This window comes from Peromyscus eremicus, chromosome 2 (assembly GCF_949786415.1).
Source record: "Peromyscus eremicus chromosome 2, PerEre_H2_v1, whole genome shotgun sequence".
NCBI classification, from domain to species: Eukaryota; Metazoa; Chordata; class Mammalia; order Rodentia; family Cricetidae; genus Peromyscus; species Peromyscus eremicus.
In genome coordinates, this window is record NC_081417.1 from 80,330,523 (window position 1) to 80,349,139 (window position 18,617).

Genomic DNA, 18,617 nt, shown 5'->3' on the forward strand with positions numbered 1-18,617 from the left:
AAAGGAGACTTTAAAAATATAAAGCTGATGTTTTACTTTTTAATATAAGAGAGAGAGAAAAAAAAAAAGACATTTTTTTCCAGAGATGTATAACTGACTCTACACTCAAGGTTTTTTTCATTTTGTTTGTTTGTTGTTTGTTGTTTGTTTGTTTGTTTGTTTTTCCTCCAATGCTTTAGCAATTTTTTATCTTTTGGGGGATTCAGTTTCTTTTCACATTTGACTTAGACTCTGCTGGGAGGCACTGAATATTGTAACTTATGTTCTGGAGTTTTGTTTCATGTTGTACTTTCCCCTTCTAGTGCTCAAGTCACACTGTAAACTAGCTCATCTCAGTGGCGGTATTCAGGACTCACAAAACAAAGATCAAGGATGTGGCTGTGTGTCTGGAGTAGGGAGTGGAGAAGAGACGTGGTTCTTTGACTGTGGGGTTTGGTGGAAGCCATAGTGGGCAGCATGTGGCTTTAGGGGTCCTGAATGTTAGCGAGAGAGCTGCTGCCTGGTTCCTGCCTGTGGTAGTGTGAATGTCCACCTCTTGAATGTTTGCCCCTGTACTGACTCCTTCCTGCTGCTCACCACATGCTGACCTCCAGCTCTGCGGGGACTGTGACTTCCTCCACATTTGTGTCTACCAGACCCACAGTCCCTCTCCCTCCCCAGATCCTAGGGGTTCTGGGAGCTTATAGCCCTCAGAGGTCCTCACGGGTACCTCAGACCTGTAGTCAGGGCGGTGGTGGGGCACAGTACGTTGCTGGCTGAACATCCTGTGGGTGGATGCGCTTGATTCGATGCTGTGAAAGGGGCTGTTAGCCCTCACTCTGATCCCCCTGGCCAGGAGCTAGTGTTTCTACACACTGACCAGATGCCAAGAGGGGACACCATTCTCTCCAGAGGATGATGGGCACAACCACCCCATAAATAAAGACCTTGGTATCCCTGATTCTTCAGTGACCACAGCTGTGGGATGGGGGTGCATACACATCAGGCTGAGAATGTCCACCCCTGTGGGGCTATTTGCAAAAGCACCTCTACCACCTGGGGCTTGGACTGCCCTCCTCCTCCTAGTCATAAAGCATTATTCAACTGAAAGATACCTCGACTTCAAAAGCACTGTACCCATAGCCCTCTCCCTCGAGTCCCCAGCAGGACAGGAGTGAAGAGGGTTTAAAGACACAAAGGCTTCTGGTTCTCTTCAAGGTTTCAGAACACTGTCCTTGAGGACTAAGCCTGCACTCTCTGCCTCACAAGACGAACGAACGAACCCAGCTCTCCTGCAGAGTCTCAGATACACAGATAAATGAGAGAAGGCTGTGCCCACATTCACTCCAGCAAGCTATGTTCTCAGGAACCACCATACAATCTCTACTCCAGGGGGACTTCCAGGCATTTTCAGCACAGTGTCTTCAACTTGGGTCTTAACCATCAGAGGAACCTCTGTCCACAGTGGAGAAATCTAGACAGGAACTCAGAGTCGCTCCTTGAAGAATGTAGAAATGTCTTCAGACTGCTTGGGGAACATTCCAGGAGGTGGGCTCTGGTTAGCTAAGGATGGCTACCTCCAGAAGGGGACATAACCTGACACTTGTAGCCACACTGGGAGCTGGGTGCTGAGTGCGGTCAGTGAGAACAGATCCTCAGGCAGAGCTGGGCTGAGCTGCTGTTATTGGCTAACCATCAGCCAAGCCCAGATGTACATTTCAAGCATTCTTTTCGGAGCATGGAACATTCGCCCTCCAGAAAGAAAATTAGTGTTAAACTCCAGGCATCTGGTCAGAGGTCGTTACGTCCTGTCCAGTTCACAGGCACCTTGAATCTATCCCTGGGCTGAGATCGCCTCTTTAGGTTCAATGTGAGCCTCAGTCAGTCCTCAGAAACCCGTCTCTGAGGCTGCCTCGTCCTCACAGATTATAAGGTGGCAGGCTGTCAATCATTTCTTCTAGTGTCATCAACCAGAAAGACTGTGCCCAGTGTCTGCTGTCATGTGGGCCATCTCACAGTACACATCCTGCAGCAAACAGCTCAATAAATCCCAAAGATCTCCCAGGCCCAGCCACAGGCCCCATCAACAGCAATAGCCACCTTACCAAATTCTACTTCAGCCAAAGCACTAAGATAGGCTCTTCCAGTTCATCTCCAATGGCCTGGGCTGGCCTTGACCTTCAGAAAGATTTTGTCATCTGCCTCCTGGTTCTGTGACCACTAAAGGTCTTTACACCATAGGCTTTGGGGGTCTGGGAGACCAGGAAGCTGGGCCATTTCTGTCCTGTTCTTATAGCTTACCTCAAGTTGTATGATTCCCTGGCCAAAAATGGTCTTTGCTTTGACATCCCTGAATCCAAACATGGAAGTAGAGAAGATGCACTTCCATTAGCAAGGTTCTCCGTGAATCTGAGGTCACTTTGTTTCCCCAGTGAAGCCCAAGACAAGGCCTGCAGCTTGTTGGCCTGGGATTCAACATTCAAGTGGTCTCAGGTCTGTGAGGAGTGGTTGTCCGTGGAAACACTTGTGCTCAGCATGACTCTGTTCCCAACACCCAAGTCTACCTGCCAAGCCGCCCTTGCATGGCATTCAGCAACCAGGAAGCAAGATGGGTGCTGAGCACAGCTGTCTGCGTTTCATCCCTAGGGGTTGCCTGCACAGGAAGCCATGGGCCACAGCACATATGATGTCACCCTTCCACTTGATGGCTTCACATTTGGCCTTGTGGGGCTGGCTCTGGGCTGAGGGAAAGGTACCCGTCTCCTGGTGAGAAGGGCAGCTGGTAATACTGATGAGAACTCAGCTCCAGGTTTTTAGGAAGGAAGAGTCTTCATTTCAGTTTGACAGATGTTATCTCCTGCACTTTGAAGAATTGCAAGAATTCTACAAGGCATGTTTTCCACTGTGAAGCTTTGGAGCCCAAGGTCCCCTATTTTCCTGGCCTCATGCTAGACTGCCCAAGGAGGGGGACACCTGAGGAGAGTCTGGGCACCATACATACTCACTCTGAGGACACAGGGTCACCAAGAAGGATCAAAGCTGGGATGTAGGTCAAGGGATACCCTGTGAGATGCCACCCAGACCCTGCCATGTCATGCTTGAAGAGGAGCATTCAGTATCCCATGAGCTGGGCCAAGCCCCGAGCTTCCTGGCCTTGGCAATGGTGTGACACTATTGTGTCTGGAATATATCTAGAGAAAGGCTTCTGGGCAGAACCAAGAGACTGAGTCTCAGGCTATACCCTGGAGACGGTGCACAGGGGCTCCAGTCCCCAGGGCAGTGGGAGAGCTGGCAAGGAGGCCGCGCCTCCCTTTCACTGTGGCTAATGTTTGCTAGGCCAGTTATGGTGAACCAATGATACAGTGTTCCCTCTTGGGTTTCCCTCCCATCTCCCCTTGGCAGGGGCTCCAGGGGGACTCTATGGCTGGGGTGGGTTTTTTCCTGTCTCCTTTGGATCTGGGGGATGGTAGTCTAGAGAGCCCTGGCTGTGACCAAGGGAACCTGTGGTCTCTGAGCAGATGTAGTCCTCACATGGAAGAGGGTGGCACCCTCAGGGTTCCACTCCCCTATAAGAAATTGACAAGGCTTGGAGTTGGCATTAGCATGGTGACCCACCAAGGTCCTACCCACCCAAGCATCCCGTTGGGCACCTTGACTCTTTGAACCAAAGTTCCTTAAAGGGGCACAGCCCAGCCTTGTCCTTAGGGGCCTGAATTTGCAGGCCAGCCGGAAGGAGGGCTCCTCCCACAACCCAGGTGCCGAAGGCTCTCCTGGGACCCTTCTCCCACCCAGCCAGGGTGGGTGGCTTCCCCAGCAGGGCTCAAGCTTGTGGCCCGATGCAGGCTGGGTCTGGCCAGCCAGGAAAGAGCAAGAGCCATGTGGCAGGGCCTTCTGGACCCCAAGCATCAGGAAACCATTTTGTACAACAACCTGGAGCAGAGATATTTTTTAAGAGGCATGAGTTATTTTCAGTTGTCTCCTGATCCTGTCTTTTTTTTTTTCTTTGCCCCACAACTTCATGTGGGTGATCCGTTCACATCAGGTAAATCTTGAGAACGCCTTGGTGCCCCCATCCCTCCTGCCCTCCTACTCAGTGACCACATGTGTGCGCCCCCATCCTGTCTCAGTAGTAAAGACGTTCTAGGCAATACCATAGACACATCCGTGTCTCGCTTCAAGTGCAAGAAACTCAAGTCATCTTAAAAAAAAATTAAAAACACAAAAAAATTTACAAAAAAGCAAACACACACACACAAAAAATATCTTTTTTAGGCCAGAGTTTTCTACAGGTATTAATGAATATTTTTCTTAATCCTTATAAGTTTTATGTGTTTAATATTTCTTAATACCAGTAGCATTAATTTATACTTTTGTAGCAACATAATATTTTTATAAACAGCCAGCGCTTGGCTCAAGTCTTCACGGGGGTTTATGCAGGGCTATCTTAGGGACCCTGTGTACCATGTACTGTATTTAAAAAAAAAAAAAGTTACCTAGTGTCACACTTGCTGTGTTAATTAACAAAGATGTCGTTGGTGGTCTCCTGTATCGATGGCGTGGATCCAGCAGTCCTTCAAGGAGCCACATTGCATGGGGGTTGAGTTGCCAGTTCTTGTGATACATAAACTCCCAAGGCCAAACTTGTGGGTTTCTTTAGGGTTTTCTGTGTGTCCTTTGGGGTGTTTTGTTTTTGGTTTGGATACTGTTTCTCCATTTTACAGCCAAGTCGATTTCATGATGTTTAAAAATTTTACTGATGTTAAATGGAGGAAAGGGACAGAAAAAATTTTAAAAAGAGAGATTTTTACAAAGTAATAAAATTTAAAACTGAGCTGTTTCAATGTTGCTGTTTTTACCTGTCTGTTCTTGTCCAAAAGTGGAATGTTCCCATGGAGAAGAAGAAGGTTCCACTGGGTTCCTTAAGTCACCAAAAGCCCCAGCCCAAGATTCAGTTCCTCCCCTGACTCCCAAACCATCTCCCAGTTGGTTGATGCCAAGGCAAAAAGACATCCTTTCAATGACTAGAGGATCAGCCGCCTAGTGTGTTCACGAGTTCATGTCAGTGTTGTATTTATGGTTTTACAATAAAACGACTTTAGGAACCTCCGGTGTGTGATGTTTTTCTTAGGGGTGGAGCTGGTCCATGTCATCCACTTAGCAGAGGGCTGGGTGAGGAGGACAGGTCAGGCACCAAGATGGCTTGAGCCTGTCATGCTCTGAGGTCATATTTGCCCACTCTTGGGGTCATTGGTTGTCACAGCATAGACCTGGCTCAGCCAGTGTTTGATGGCTATGGGAGACAGTTTCCAAGGAGACAGTGACCTACTGTGAGATGGCTTGTAGAGGTTTGTTTCAGAATAAGGGATGGAGTTAATCAGTCCTGCTGGTTCAGTACATAGGGCACACACCATAGTGGGTCTGGCCCCTGAGCTGTCCATGAGGACCTTTAATACAGTGGCCAGAGTCCCCCATGCAATGTATGTGTGTTAACAACTGTCCTATGTACATTTCCTGGGGAAGACTAGCCCAGTCTTGAAAGCATTGGGACTCTATAAACACACAAGTGTTGGCTCCCACAACTTGTTCAGGGCCTGATGCCACAGACGAGGACGTTCATGCTTTTCTTCTGTAGACTCAAAGCTGAGGGAGAAAAGATCCCACCGGAAAATGAACTGAGGCCTGTGTAGAGGACAGAGTACCTCAAGGGAGCCCAGCACGGAAAGGCTGCCTTCTTGGTCTCCAGGTAAGTAAAGCACAGCCCCCCCCCAACTCAGGCTCCACCCGGTCCCTGACTAGTGGGAGGTAACTCCACTCTAAGAAGCTGAGTCTTCTGGAAAAAATCCTGTCAAATTCCATGTAGGTGTCATCTCTAAACTTGGGCCGTTCCCAGAGGGCAACAGCCCTGCCCTACAGGCATGCCCCATGGAAGCTTCTACAAGGACATCTGTGTGCCAGCAGGTAAAGTTGGTGCACAAGTTTCTCCATGGCTGCAATTATCAGGAAGTCAGTGGCATCCACAGATGTGTCTCAATTCCCTAGGCCTTGAGGGTCAGATAAGGCCAGGTCATGGCCAGTGGACCTCACCAGTGAAGGGCCAGCCTCTGGATTATATGACCATTTAAGTAAGGTGTTTATTAAGCAGCTGCATCTGTATTGTAGCAAGGAATCTGGTTAGTAACCACCAAAAACCCACAGCAAGACTGGAGATGCTGTGTGACTCTTCACGGTAAGGGCCAGCTTCCAGGGAATTAATCTTGGTCCCTTTTGAGATGAGTGGTGTGGATTTCTGGGACTAAGTTACAGGCAGGCCTCACCCCATTCCCCCAGAGGGATAATTGTGTTGTTAGGGTACACTATTGTCCCTTTAAAGCTGCAGCAAGTCCCTGGGGAAGGCTGTCCTGGGGGGGTATCACAGAAAAAGGTGGACTTCAAGACAGAAAATTAGAGGTAGGACAAGTGAGCCACAGGATGATGTATCCTCAGGACATAACCCAAACCCTGATGTGTCTTCCCATAAGAATTTGGGATGTGTATGAGACAAGCTAACAGGTGGAGGGAACCACTAGAAAGGACTTGGGTGTGACAAGGGTGGCGACAACCTCAGGCACCTGGACACTCCAGGACATTGCTATTTCTTTGTCCTTGGGTCTTTGTGACCCCCATCCAACCTCTTCTAGAAACAAGGGCCAGAATCTAGGCTTCCTTTTTTCCTGTTTGTTTTAGTAAAAGAAAATAAACCCCCTCTACACTAGCGCAGAATTAGGGACTGTTGTGTTTGAAGTGGTGCACAGCCAGGACCTTGTACTCCACGAAGTTGTCCCATTGCGTCTTTCTCTCCTGGCAAGGCTGGATTACTCATGACCAGAGCTTCCTTCTCCAGTCCCCGTATTACAACAACATGACAGAGAGACTCCAACACACAGAAGGCCAGGAGTTGACAGCTTGTTTTATTTGAGTCCAGATCACCTGGGCCAGCCCACACTGGGAGGGATAGTGGCTACCCTCTGCCTTGCAGACCGGCACCTTCAGCTCTGTATTAGCTCCTTGTACCCTGCGGATACAAAGTAACTCAGGCTAGGTCCTTGGGTTGGGATGAAACATTTCTTTCTAGATGACTTCTCTCCCATGGCTGCTGCATGGAACAGCCTGGCTTTCTGACTTGGTATGGGTACCATTCTCCAGTGGGAATAGCAAGGCCCTGAGAATGCTAAGTGGCCTCCATACCCTGGTCATCCCTTTAAGAGCAGCTCCTACCAGCTGAGCGCTAACCCTGCAGTGAGTACTGAGAAGTTGGAGAGGTGGGTGCTTTGTGCCTTTTTACAAGAGCTTAAAGCTGGTTTCTAATTTCCCTTGTGGCCAGGCCTGGTAGTACAGGCTTGTATTCCCAGCTACTCAGGAAGATGAGGCAGGAAAATAATAAATCAAGGCCTTCCAGGGCTATAGGGAAAATTCAAGGCAAGCTGAGCAACTCACTGTGACCCTGCCTCAAAACAAAAGCATTCAAAAGAAAAAAAGCCCAGCACCTAGCATGTGTCAGGGCCTGGGTTCAACACTAAGCAAGGGAGGGGGTTCCCTTTGGTCCATATGGTTAGCCTGAAGGATCCAGAGGCCAGCTCCACCAAGATCCTCAGCTGCCCTACACACCTTCTGCTGATGCTGAGTTATCATCTTCTCTGGTCCAGCTAGGACCAGCTAGGTCATGTTCCTGGCTTTGGCCCATTTCCAAGGCGAAAAGCTGAGGCCCAGAGAATAGACCAGGCTGCTCATCGGGGGAAGTGTCCACAGCTGGACTCCTCAGCCCCCACCCCTTACCAGGATGTCCCTGCCTGCTCCCCTGACCTCCAAGGGCCTCTTACCATCACCAGGAACTCCACAGTACTCCTTGCACTCCTTCTCAGAGTAGAACTGGTTACCATTGCCTGCGCATCCCCCGTAGATGAACTGGATGCACTTCCCTTTGGCTGCATCGAATGCCCAGAGTTCAATATAGGCTTTGCAGGGGCCTTGGACTATGGGGAGATTGCAGGCCGCTGTGGAGGAGAGAGGGACATAGAATGTTAGTCACCCTTGTAGCTGCTGATGGAACATGCACAGGACGACTGAGACAGGAACAGAGGAGCCTGAACATCTAGAGTGCATAGTCCTTCTTCTTCCAGACTGGGAAACTGGATGGGTCTCTGGGGGAGGGGAGCATGACTGACCTAGGCCACATGTATGTAGATGTGGAATTCCTATGATCTACCTTGTCTTGGATTCCACTCTGAGAAAACTTTAACTCCTGCTCATGGGCTAACTCCAATGGGATGACGAGGCTTGGGGGTAAGGAGGGTGCAAAGATAAGGTATGCTCACCTACGGTCCGGCACGTCTGCAGACACTCCTTCTCAGAGATGAAGTTGTTGCCATTGCCCAGGCAGCCCCCATATTGGAAGGTCTCACAGGCCATGGAAGTGCCATTGTAGTAATATCTCTTTATCATCCCTAGGCAGGGGCCTTCTGAGTAGCTGAGCTGGCAGGAATCTGGGAAGGAACAGAGGAGCAGCCCTTACCTAGTGCTTGCTATGTACCTATGTATGACTTTATATGCATCATCCCTGCTAACAGCATTTTCTGTGTGCCTATGTATGACTTGACATGCTAACAGTGCTTGCTGTGTGCCTGCACATGACTTGATGTGCACCATCCGTGCTGAAAGGGCTATCAACTCATCCTTTGGATGAGAAGCAGGTGCCCCTTACCTCCTTCATCCCTAGATAGGTGAAACTCAGAATGAATACCCAAACCCAGAGACTCAAAATTCAGTGTTCATTCCACCCTATAACCCAGAATGGGAGGTTTACCAATGACCCAAAGACCTATCTGCCCAGAGACTCGAGCTGGTTCCCCCTTTCCCCAAAGCCTCCTTAACTTCTTCACCAAGTTGTCACCATGCCTTTGCTCTCCTGTGATGTTTAAAACCCTTCTTGATGCCTGGACACGGCCTGAATTCCCTTGGCCTGGGAAGCGTCTTTCCTCACCTCACCACTGGCTTCTTAGGATCACCAGCCCTTTGATGATGTTGTCCTTTGGACCTATCATTTGCTTCCTTGGGAGTCTCCCCACTAAAACCCAAAGAGCCAAGAAGACCCGAATGTCCAGCACAAGGCCTAGGGTGGGGTAGACTTGGAATTTGCTGAGCAAATTAAATGAACTGTCATCCACACAAAGCATCCTTATGTCCTTCCCCATTATTGACACAAGAGCCCTAATGGTCAGCTCAGGAGATGAGTATCCCATTATATAGCAGAGAAAACCAAGGCTTGGTGAGCATACAGACAGGAAAGAAATTCATTCCTCTTGGCAGAGCTGAACACTCCTGAGCCTGGGACCATCTCTGCTGCTCTTCTCCCTCCAACCCCACGGGGTACAGAACCTCATCTGCCTTCTCTTGGCCAGCTGTCAACACTGTAGCAGAGAGATGGGCCTCAAGGCGCAGCGGCAGCCAGGGGGAGCCAGCCACAGGCTCCTTCTTTGCAGCATGGCTGAAGCAGGTGAACAGGTGGGAGTCCTTCCTTACCTTCTTTCTTGAGGACTTCAGTTACCAGTGGCCCAGCCCCTGATCCCTCGTTGTCTTGGGGCAGCACTGCCCTCCGGGCTCTCTGGAGAGAGGAAACACCAGCTTTGCAGAGATCTCACTTCACTGCACCTGAACCGCTGGAGTTGTGTAAACAGACTAGACTGCCTAATGAAAGGCTAGCCCCAGTATCAATCAATTCCGAAAGGGACTTCACAGAGTGCTATGCTCAAGAGGATGTCTGGCTGTAGAGCCCCCAAGGCAGAGTTCAAGGCCAATTTAAAAAGGGATAGGTAGAGAGACTGCCGGTCGCTAGGCAGCCTTTCTGCTCACAGGAGTGGTCTAAGACTTGAGAAGGCAGAACTATGGTGATCTTAGATTGTTTCTTCTTTTAAGAGGCAACTGAAAACTTTCAGGGCCCCTGGTCTCTTTCAGATCCATCTTAACCTGGTGGCATATAGGCCTTCCTCGGTGAGAAAGGAGAGACAAAGACAAAAGACTGGATGAGTTAGATCATACAGCTGCTCAGAAGAATTGGATTAAATTGAAAGACTATTTCTACTTAACGAGGATGAGAGCAAGAAACATGAAAAAATTAAGCCACCAATAAAATTCACAATGATATCCACCAATACAACAGCCACCATCAGCGATGGAAATCATTAGAGTCAGAAAAGATGCTGGGTGTAACCTCATAGTTGAGATAATAAACTGCCATTTAGGTACTGCAGGAAATAAATCCACATCCTAGGCATTGTGGAGGGAAGACAAATAGAGTAGAAATAATAGGAGAAAATTTTCTGAGTTGACGAAAGAGTTGCATTGCCCAATTATGGGGGGGGGGATGAAATCATCAAAATTAAAAACAACAAACAGCAACAGCAAAACAAAACAAAAAAAATCTAAAAAACCAAAAAGCAACTCCTTATAGATATTCCAGAAAAGAAGGACGAGGGCCCCACTGGCCCTCTGGGTAAATGACAGGATTTAAACACAGAAGCTCAAGAACAAAACATGCAGGTCACGGTAAAGATTGCAACCCAGTGATTCTCCCCTCAGCCAGCTGTTGACCATATGACAGACTCACAGAAACCAAGCCGAAGCTGGGCATGTGTGCTGACTAGTTTTATGTCAACTTGGCACAAGCTAGATGGAGGGGAGGGAACCTCAGTTGAGAAAATGCCTCGATAAAATCAGGCTGCAGGCAAGCTGGTAGAGCACTTTCATGGCTAGAGATTAATATGGGAGGGCCCATCCATAATGGGTGGCACTACCCCAGCTTCTGGAAGAAAGCAGGCTGAGCTCACTACAAGGAGCAAGCCAGTAAGCAGCTCTCCCTATGGTCTCTGCATCAGCCCCTGCCTCCAGGTTCCTGCCCTGTTTGTGTTCCTTCCTGACTTCCTTCAGTGGTGAACAGTGATGTGGAAGAGAAAGCAAAATAAACTCTTTCCTGAGTTGCTTTTGGTCATGGTGTTTCATCACAGAAATAGAAACCCTAAGACAACAAGAAAATATGGCTTATGTGTTTTTCCTGGGCAGCGGGGGCAGGGGACACTGTTCATTATAGAAATAATGTTTCCACCAAGGAAAAGGAAATTCAAATGCCAGAAGTAAAATGTAATTATAAGGAGGCGGTGGCATCTTCCATGGAGGATTCAGCATGGCCATGGTTGTGGCTGATGGCCGGGGGGAAGAGGGTTCATGTGTGATGGGACAAGACAGTGCAGGGGCTCCTCCTTCTTGTATTCTTGCTGAGACCGTTTCAGGTTTAACTAGAATCTGGTCTCCTTGATGGAGAATCCCATGGGAAATTACCCAACTCTATCGTGGGAACCAGATGTTGGGATGTCCTCGCTAACTTAGCTTCTGTTAAAGCTGCTTGCTTCAAACTACTTATTTCTGAGAAGTCCTCACCCCATGTAGCTGCAGAGTGAGACGTGCATTCGAGGACATGGTTTCTGCCTTTTAAAAACCTGTGCTCTGGGCACTTGAGACTACACCCACGTCCCTGGACACTTGGGTGTGGTCCCAGCTGGCTGGAATGAAGACTTTCAGTTGGCTATATACTGTCAGAATGGTCATCTCTGGTGAGCTCCCGTAACACATGGAGGCAAAGCTGAAGACAAGGGGCAGAACTTGGTCACCACGCTGGACCACCTGGTCAAGGACATGTACATCAAGTCCTTGGAAAAGATCTACCTGTTCTTCCTGCCCATCCTGGAGATAGATTATTTAATTTTTCCTGGGGGCATCCATTAAGGATGAGGTTTGAAAGATCATGGCAGGGTAGGAGCAGACTCGGGCTGGCGATTGGACCAGGGTCAGTGTTTTTGTCACTATTGGGGACGACAGTGGCCATGGTGGTCTGGATGCTAAGTGCTCCAGAGAGGCAGCCACTGTCATCCAAGAAACCAACGTCTTGGGCAAGCCTTCCCACTGTCCCAGTGAGGAGAGGCTGGGGGGGGGGGCAATACTGGCAAGCTCCACATTGTCCCACGCAAGGTGGCAGGCTGCTGTGGCTCTGTGTTTGTGTGCCTCATCACTGCCCCCTGCGCTCAGAAACTCTGGCATTGTCTCTGCTCCTGTGCCCAAGAAACTGATACTGCTGGCCAGTTCCTCAACCCCAGCAGGCTGATGGTCTTGATGGTGCAGAGTGCCTGGGGCGTGACTGCTGAGGAAGGCTGGAAGACATACTCACCGGAAGTAAAGTGGGCTCTTGCTGCAGGTCCCCAGGGACACATTCCCCTAGGCAGAGGACACAAAAGAGAAGTGAGCAAGAGGTCCAGGCTTGGGAGGCAGACAGAGATCCTAGACCCAGATTTCTGTTTGGTACCAGGTAAACAACATGTCCTGTGCTTTAGAGTACTTCCTGGAAGGCCTTCCTAGCATCACTCAGAGCCATGGATGGGACCATCCACAGAACGCTGGCTGCACCATCACTACCATCTGTTGCCCCGGTAACATCCCATCCGTATCCTCAGGAGGTTCTCCATAGTGGCATCTACAGAGCACTTCCAAGTCACCATGCTGCAGTCTCTAATGGCTTTAACTCACTGACCCACTCACAGCAGGCTTTGGGGGAGAGCACTGTTATCCCATTTGACAGATGAGGAAAGGAAGGCTAGCCAGAAGCCACGCCTCTGTGCTTGAACCACTAAACTTGAATGTGGGTACCCGACTGTGGAGTCTGTGTTCTCAACCCCAAGGCTCTGCTGTTTCCTCAGCAGTGTCTGTGGATACGCTCACGGAGACTTGTGACCCCGGGACAAGAACGGAATTGGTCAAATGCTGGCTCTGCTAGTGTGTGCTTTGAGAATTGGGACGAACCCAGGAGCTCTCTCAGTCCCTGTAGAGAGGGAGAGGACTTGTTTGTCTCTGAGTGGTATGGGAAAGATGCAGGGACTGAGGATGTCCTGTGTGGGCAGGAAGGATTACAGGACCAAAATTAAGACTGGACCAAGATATCACTTACCTCTGTCAATCATAAAAATGATGGAGTTCTCAGGGATGCCCACGCTCAGGGCCACCTCCCTGAACTCCAGCAAAAGGTTGTCCCTCAGCTGTGGCTCCCGGCCTGCAAATAGAGGCAGAGGCGATACCTAAAGTCCAAGGCACCCGGGCTGGCCAGCTAGGGTGACTGTGTCCAGTGAAAAGTGTGGAAAGGATTGAGCCATTAATTCTCCTTATCATACTGTTGAAATATGGCTACCCTAGAGAGAGATTGGGACTGTCATAGGTTCTGGATCCTGTTTCAGGGCTCTTCCTGTTGGCTCTGTCTGGGCCCTGGTGGCCCTGGGGTCGCTTTCTCCCTGCCCCTTTCCATTTTCATGGGTGCACACGTGTTGTCTATGTGGGCAGCTGTGCAGGCGGAGGCTAGGAGTTGAAGGAGGAAATCAACTTCGATCGCTTTCCTGCCTTACTCATTGGGGCAGGGTCTCTCAGTCAGACTCGGAACTCACTGACACCGCTAGTCTACTTTCCAGATTGTGTGGGGGTCCCCTGTTGACTGGAATTACAGGCAGGTGACCATGCCCACCTGGTGTTTATGTGGGCTCCATGAATCCCAATTTGACTTCATGGAATTTAACCACTGAACAGTCTCTCCAGCCCCAGGAGTTCCTTCTGGAGATGGAATGAGAAGTCTACTTCACCAGGGAGGCTGGGCTTTTCTTCCTCAAGGCAAAACCCCTTGTCCCTCCCTAACCAGAGTTCTCTCACCAAGAAAAAGCAAACTTCCTGCTCCTTCCCCATGGTCCATAAAGAAACAATCTCTTCCCACACCAGCTCCAACAGGCTCACTGATAAGGTCTTTACCATAGAGCTTGGCAGTGATGGTGGGTCCATGGTTGCGGGTGAACTTTTTGGTAAGGAAGATGGCATACTCCTCATAGTTGGTGTGGACCACATAGGTTTCCAAAGTTGCGTTCCATTCTGTGTGGGAGACACAGGCAGACCAGAGGAGTCAGTGGTCAGGCCCTTCACCCTGGAGGCCCATCACTGTAGTCCATTCAGCATGCCTGCATCCTTCCCCACAACCACATGACTCTTCCAGGGTCTCACCTTCTGCTCCTCCAGCATCAGCCTCTCTCTCCACCTGCTAGACAGCACTGACTCACCCAGCTCCACTCCATCCATCCCCTGCAGGTCTCTTCCTCCTTGTCTGCCTCCTTCCCTGGTTCCTTCCCTCTCTTTCCTCACCTCCCTCTTTTTATCCCTTTCATCCTTCCTCCCATCTTTTCCCTCTCCTTCTCTCTGTCCCCTTCCCCATTACCTCTCCTTCCATTCCTGCTTTTTCCTTCCTCCTTTTTTATTTTTTAAAGAAGAGTCTCAAGCTGGGTGGTGGTGGCACACACCTTTAATCCCAGCACTTGGGGGACAGAAGCAGGCGGATTTCTGTGAGTTCGAGGCCAGCCTGGGCTACAGAGTGAGTTCCAGGAAAGGCTCCAGATCTATACAGAGAAACTTTGTCTCAACACCCCCTCCCCTAAATAAAACAAACAAACAAAAAAGAGGAGTCTCATTTAGCCCAGGCTGGCCTTTCAGGTTGTTTTGTAGCCAAGGATGCCCTTGAACTTCTGGTCCTTCTTCCTCCACCTTATTGCTGGGAATATAAGCATGCCCGGTTTTCCTTTCTTCCTTCCACCCTTCCGCTTCCTTCTCTCCTGTCTGTCTTTCCTTCCTTCTTTTCTCCTTTGGCCATTCCTTCCACTTGTCTTCAGATGACCCATCAACCCATCTGTCATCCCATTCATCTACTTATTGTTGCTCACCCCATCAGTGTTCCCATCCGCTGTCAACATTCAGTGTTTATCTCCTGCACTATGATTTGGCACCCAGAGGAGATTCCACAGACAGTTGTTAATCTGTGAGTCAATTTGGACCCACATTCCTCTGTTACTTAGAACCAAGCATGAGGCCTGCAGGTGGGGAGCTGCTAACTTTGGCAATCTACACCTCTCCCAGTTCTGGATAGATGCTAAATGAGAGGAACTGTGGAGCCCAAACACTTGAGGGCAACCTGGATGACTCCTCAGATACACCGGAAAGAAGGTTGCAATGGTAGCAGGGAGAGAAAGGAGGGACTGTGGTGTGTCCCCACACTCACTGGGATTGTAGGAGAGGAACTTCCCATCGATGTCTGTCTTCTCATAGGTCCAGGAGATCTCCTCACAGACACCTCTCCTGTCAATGACCAAGCCAAAATGTCCTTTTTGTGTTTGTTTGGAAGTGAATGTTTCCAAATATCTTGTTTCATGGTCATCCGAGACCTTGGAAATCTCATTTTTATTCCTGCTTCCTGGCAGGGTGAGCAGTAAAGTCACATTGTCATTGCTGCACATTACCCTGGTGGCAGTGATGGACCAATGCTCAGCTTTCAGTCATGGCCTGATGTCCCCAATGGGGATGATGGCCCCTATGGCCATCATTGGGATCACTGAGCACTTCTCATGGATCATGCAGTATTCTAGCTATTTCTGCTTCATGATCAATCCCTGTCCTGTGAACAGCTCTTGTGCCACATGCTGGGGACACAGAGGAGAGCCTTGAGTGGGGTTTGCCGTAATGTGGGCCACAAAGTCCAGCCAGGGCCAGATGCCAACAGAGTATTAATAACAACATAACAAACAGTGTATACATCACGCAGTAAGTAGAAACACTGTACTCAAGAGGTCATGTGATGTGGCCTGAACCTGGGGGTCCAGGAGAGCTTTCTGGAAGAAATGACACGGAACTAGTATCCCAAGGACTCATGATGGCTGGCTGTTTGGCCCCAGGGAGGATGAGTAGAGTCTAGGAACTCCACCCTAGACCTGCTGGCCCGAGGCTACCTGGCTAGGTCCGTAGGGTAGTTGTTCCCTTCCCCAGCTGAGGAAACCCCAAGGAAAGGCAGCTTGCACAAGAAGCCTAGGGTTCGAGACACGGTCCTTGAGAGGCACACAAGATGTTTGTTGAGGGTGGACAGAAGTGACACCCGAGACTCAGAAGTGAGGCCCTAGCTGTGGTTTCCAGGACAAGGTGGGGGGTATTGGGAACCTGGTCATTCCTGCGCCCCCACTCACCGCCATCGGGTGCTGGACACACTGATCTCTGCTTCTGTCTCCCCTTCTTGCAATACCAGTGTGCTCATGCTTATCTTGTCCTTAATCTTCCTCAGCCACGGGCAGGTGGAGCCTATTGCCAGGTTGAACCATTTTCCATAGATCTAGGAAGAACCACAAGCTAGGATCTGGATTCACCCAGGCCTTTGAGAAGACATGTCCACGTTCCTCTCCTTCCTCCAAGGGCCAGCCCTTTAAGACAGTGTCTTAAGGCTGATAATGGAGTTCCAGGCAGTGAGGGCAGAGGTGTGCAATGTCCCCGCCTTGCACAAGGTCTAACCATAGGTGTAAAGTGTCTGTGATACCCCTGTAGGCAGTAGAGTCCAGACTGCAAACTCTGAGAACACCAGCCACCACTGCTCAGGAGTGTGAGGCTTGGGTTTTATGCCTTCCACAGCGGTGTCCGACACCTTGTGAGGCAGCCTGTGGAAGTGCCATGGAGACACTACAAACCTGATAGGGCCTTGTGGGACCAGCCAATCACCTCTTCCCCTTGACACATGCTGATGGTGCTGACCTTCCAACCCCTACACCCACAGCACACCTGCTCCTTGTCCTAAGGTATAGAAAATCACCTGGAGAGTTCTGAGAGTCTCTCAGATAGACCATGGAGACAGACCGGGTCCCCCAGCCTTATCACTTTATGATTCAGGACACAGCTAGGGCTGCCAGCTCCACAATACATACATGTACACACACATTCACACATGCATATACAAATATTTGCACATACACACATCCACATAGACACATGAGTGTCATGCCTGCCAAAGGCCAGGGTGCCCTTAGGCTCATACGCCCCAACCCCACCAACCCGTGTCCTGCTTCTCTTCCTCCCATGATCCCACAGGCCTGTCCCCAAAGCTCACAGGCCCATGCCCATCCTGTGCCTCCTGCCACGTGTGAATTCCTCTGGGAACTCATGAGGACAGGGCAGACTGGGAAGACATTCGGCTCACAGAGGGCCCCACAAACTGAATGACATGTGAGGGAACTGTAGCTTCCCAGAATCCCAGAGTAACCTACCTAACAGTCAGGCCAGGACGGAGCCTTGGGGATTGAGATGCGTACAAGATGGGAAGACAGACATCCCATGACAGACAGACCTTGACCAGCAGAGTCCAGTGGCATGGACATGCCACCATTGTGGCCATCTCAGCCAGAGAAGCCAACCTTACCCGAGACTCGCTGAAATTCTCCTGAACCTGGATGTCTGGAAGTGTTGCCACAGGGTCAGCCTTTGAAGCTAGAGAGGCAGTCAGCAGCAGGAGCAGAGTCCCGAGGCCCTGCATGGCTCTGGGGTCTTTGGCCTTTGAGGTCTCACCACTTGGTGTGGGAGCAAAGGACTACTTCCCTGCTGTGGTCAGCTGCAGACTGAAGCTGGGGAAGAGGCCGGAGGTATATGAGGACCTTGGTGTTTGCTCAGCCTGGTCAATCAGGGTCCTGGGCCAGCTTTAATTGATCCCTGCAGTCCAGCCCAGGTCCAGCTCTGTGGACAGGAAGTCATGGTTCATGACTCTGAAGGAATGTTGACCAAGCACGATAGGGTTCAGACCCTAGAGAGGCTTTCCAGTAGGTCTAACCCTCCCCAGGGAGCACAGGGGCTAGGGGAGTCAGACAATGACTTCCTCTAGTCCTACCTCACGCCAGTGAGCTAAACAGGGCTAGGCAGCCTGCTCTGGCCTGTTTCTCACATGATAAAACTGAGACCCAGGAAAGTTGACTGCAGAGCAAGACGAGGCCCTGGCATCCTTCGCCACAGGGTTCTTCTTCATCCCCAGCTTCTCCATCCCTGAAGATCAATATAACAAGGAGGAATGGTGTCCCTTCATGGAGCCACACTGTTTTCTCACAGTGGAAGTATCAGGGCCCAGCTGACCCCCCACACCCACCTCAGGAGCCTGTGCATGGCCCTTTCACAGACGTGTGTTGTGAGAATCCCAGAAGTGACAAGAATGACCCAGGGCCCCACCATGAGAGAGGGAGCACCTGGAGGAGGTCAAGGGCAGAGATTCCAAAGCCAGGCAGTTTCCTGTGGTCCTCCTGCTGTGTGAGCTTGGAAAGGTTGCTTGGCCTCTCTTTTCTTCACCCATAAGCAGAGCTAACATCAGTATCTGGATGCTAGCCCTGGGATAGGGCTGAAGAAGTTATTCCAGTGGGCAGCAGCATTATCCCTGAAATGTCTGTATAGGGTAACTTACCACCTCTGCAAGATGTATGTCCGTCCAAAACCGCAGATCTGGTTCCTACTTTTAGATGAGATCAGTTATGGCAAGTTTGTTCAGGATGACACACTTATTTTGTTTTGTTCCTAGGTTTTGGAGTCTTTTGCAACAGCAACCCAAGGAGGGTACCACAGTAACCTTTCAATCTAAAACAACAACAAAAATTTCTCTTTGAGACAGGGATTTATATCTCAGGCTGGCCTTGAACTCCATTTGGAGGCAGACCTGCCTTTGAATATCTGATCCTCCTGCCCCCATGTCA

The 18,617-nt window shown here is 50.0% G+C and overlaps 1 protein-coding gene and 1 long non-coding RNA gene across 2 annotated transcripts; one reads left to right on the top strand and one right to left on the bottom strand.

The window, feature by feature from the left end:
• Window positions 1-5,260: 5,260 nt before the first annotated feature.
• LOC131904881 (uncharacterized) lies at window positions 5,261-10,174 on the top strand. The gene is made up of 2 exons (XR_009377816.1): window positions 5,261-5,722; window positions 9,967-10,174. It is a non-coding gene; the product is annotated as an uncharacterized LOC131904881 (long non-coding RNA).
• On the bottom strand, window positions 7,005-17,468 carry Ambp (alpha-1-microglobulin/bikunin precursor). Its single transcript, XM_059255875.1, has 10 exons — window positions 17,309-17,468; window positions 16,092-16,234; window positions 15,137-15,213; window positions 13,846-13,962; window positions 13,004-13,105; window positions 12,230-12,276; window positions 9,535-9,616; window positions 8,331-8,498; window positions 7,836-8,009; window positions 7,005-7,030 (listed from the first exon to the last, which is right to left on the bottom strand). The coding sequence occupies exons 1-10, from the start codon at window positions 17,420-17,422 to the stop codon at window positions 7,005-7,007; spliced, it is 1,050 nt and encodes a 349-aa protein (XP_059111858.1). The 5' UTR covers window positions 17,423-17,468.
• Window positions 17,469-18,617: the final 1,149 nt, after the last annotated feature.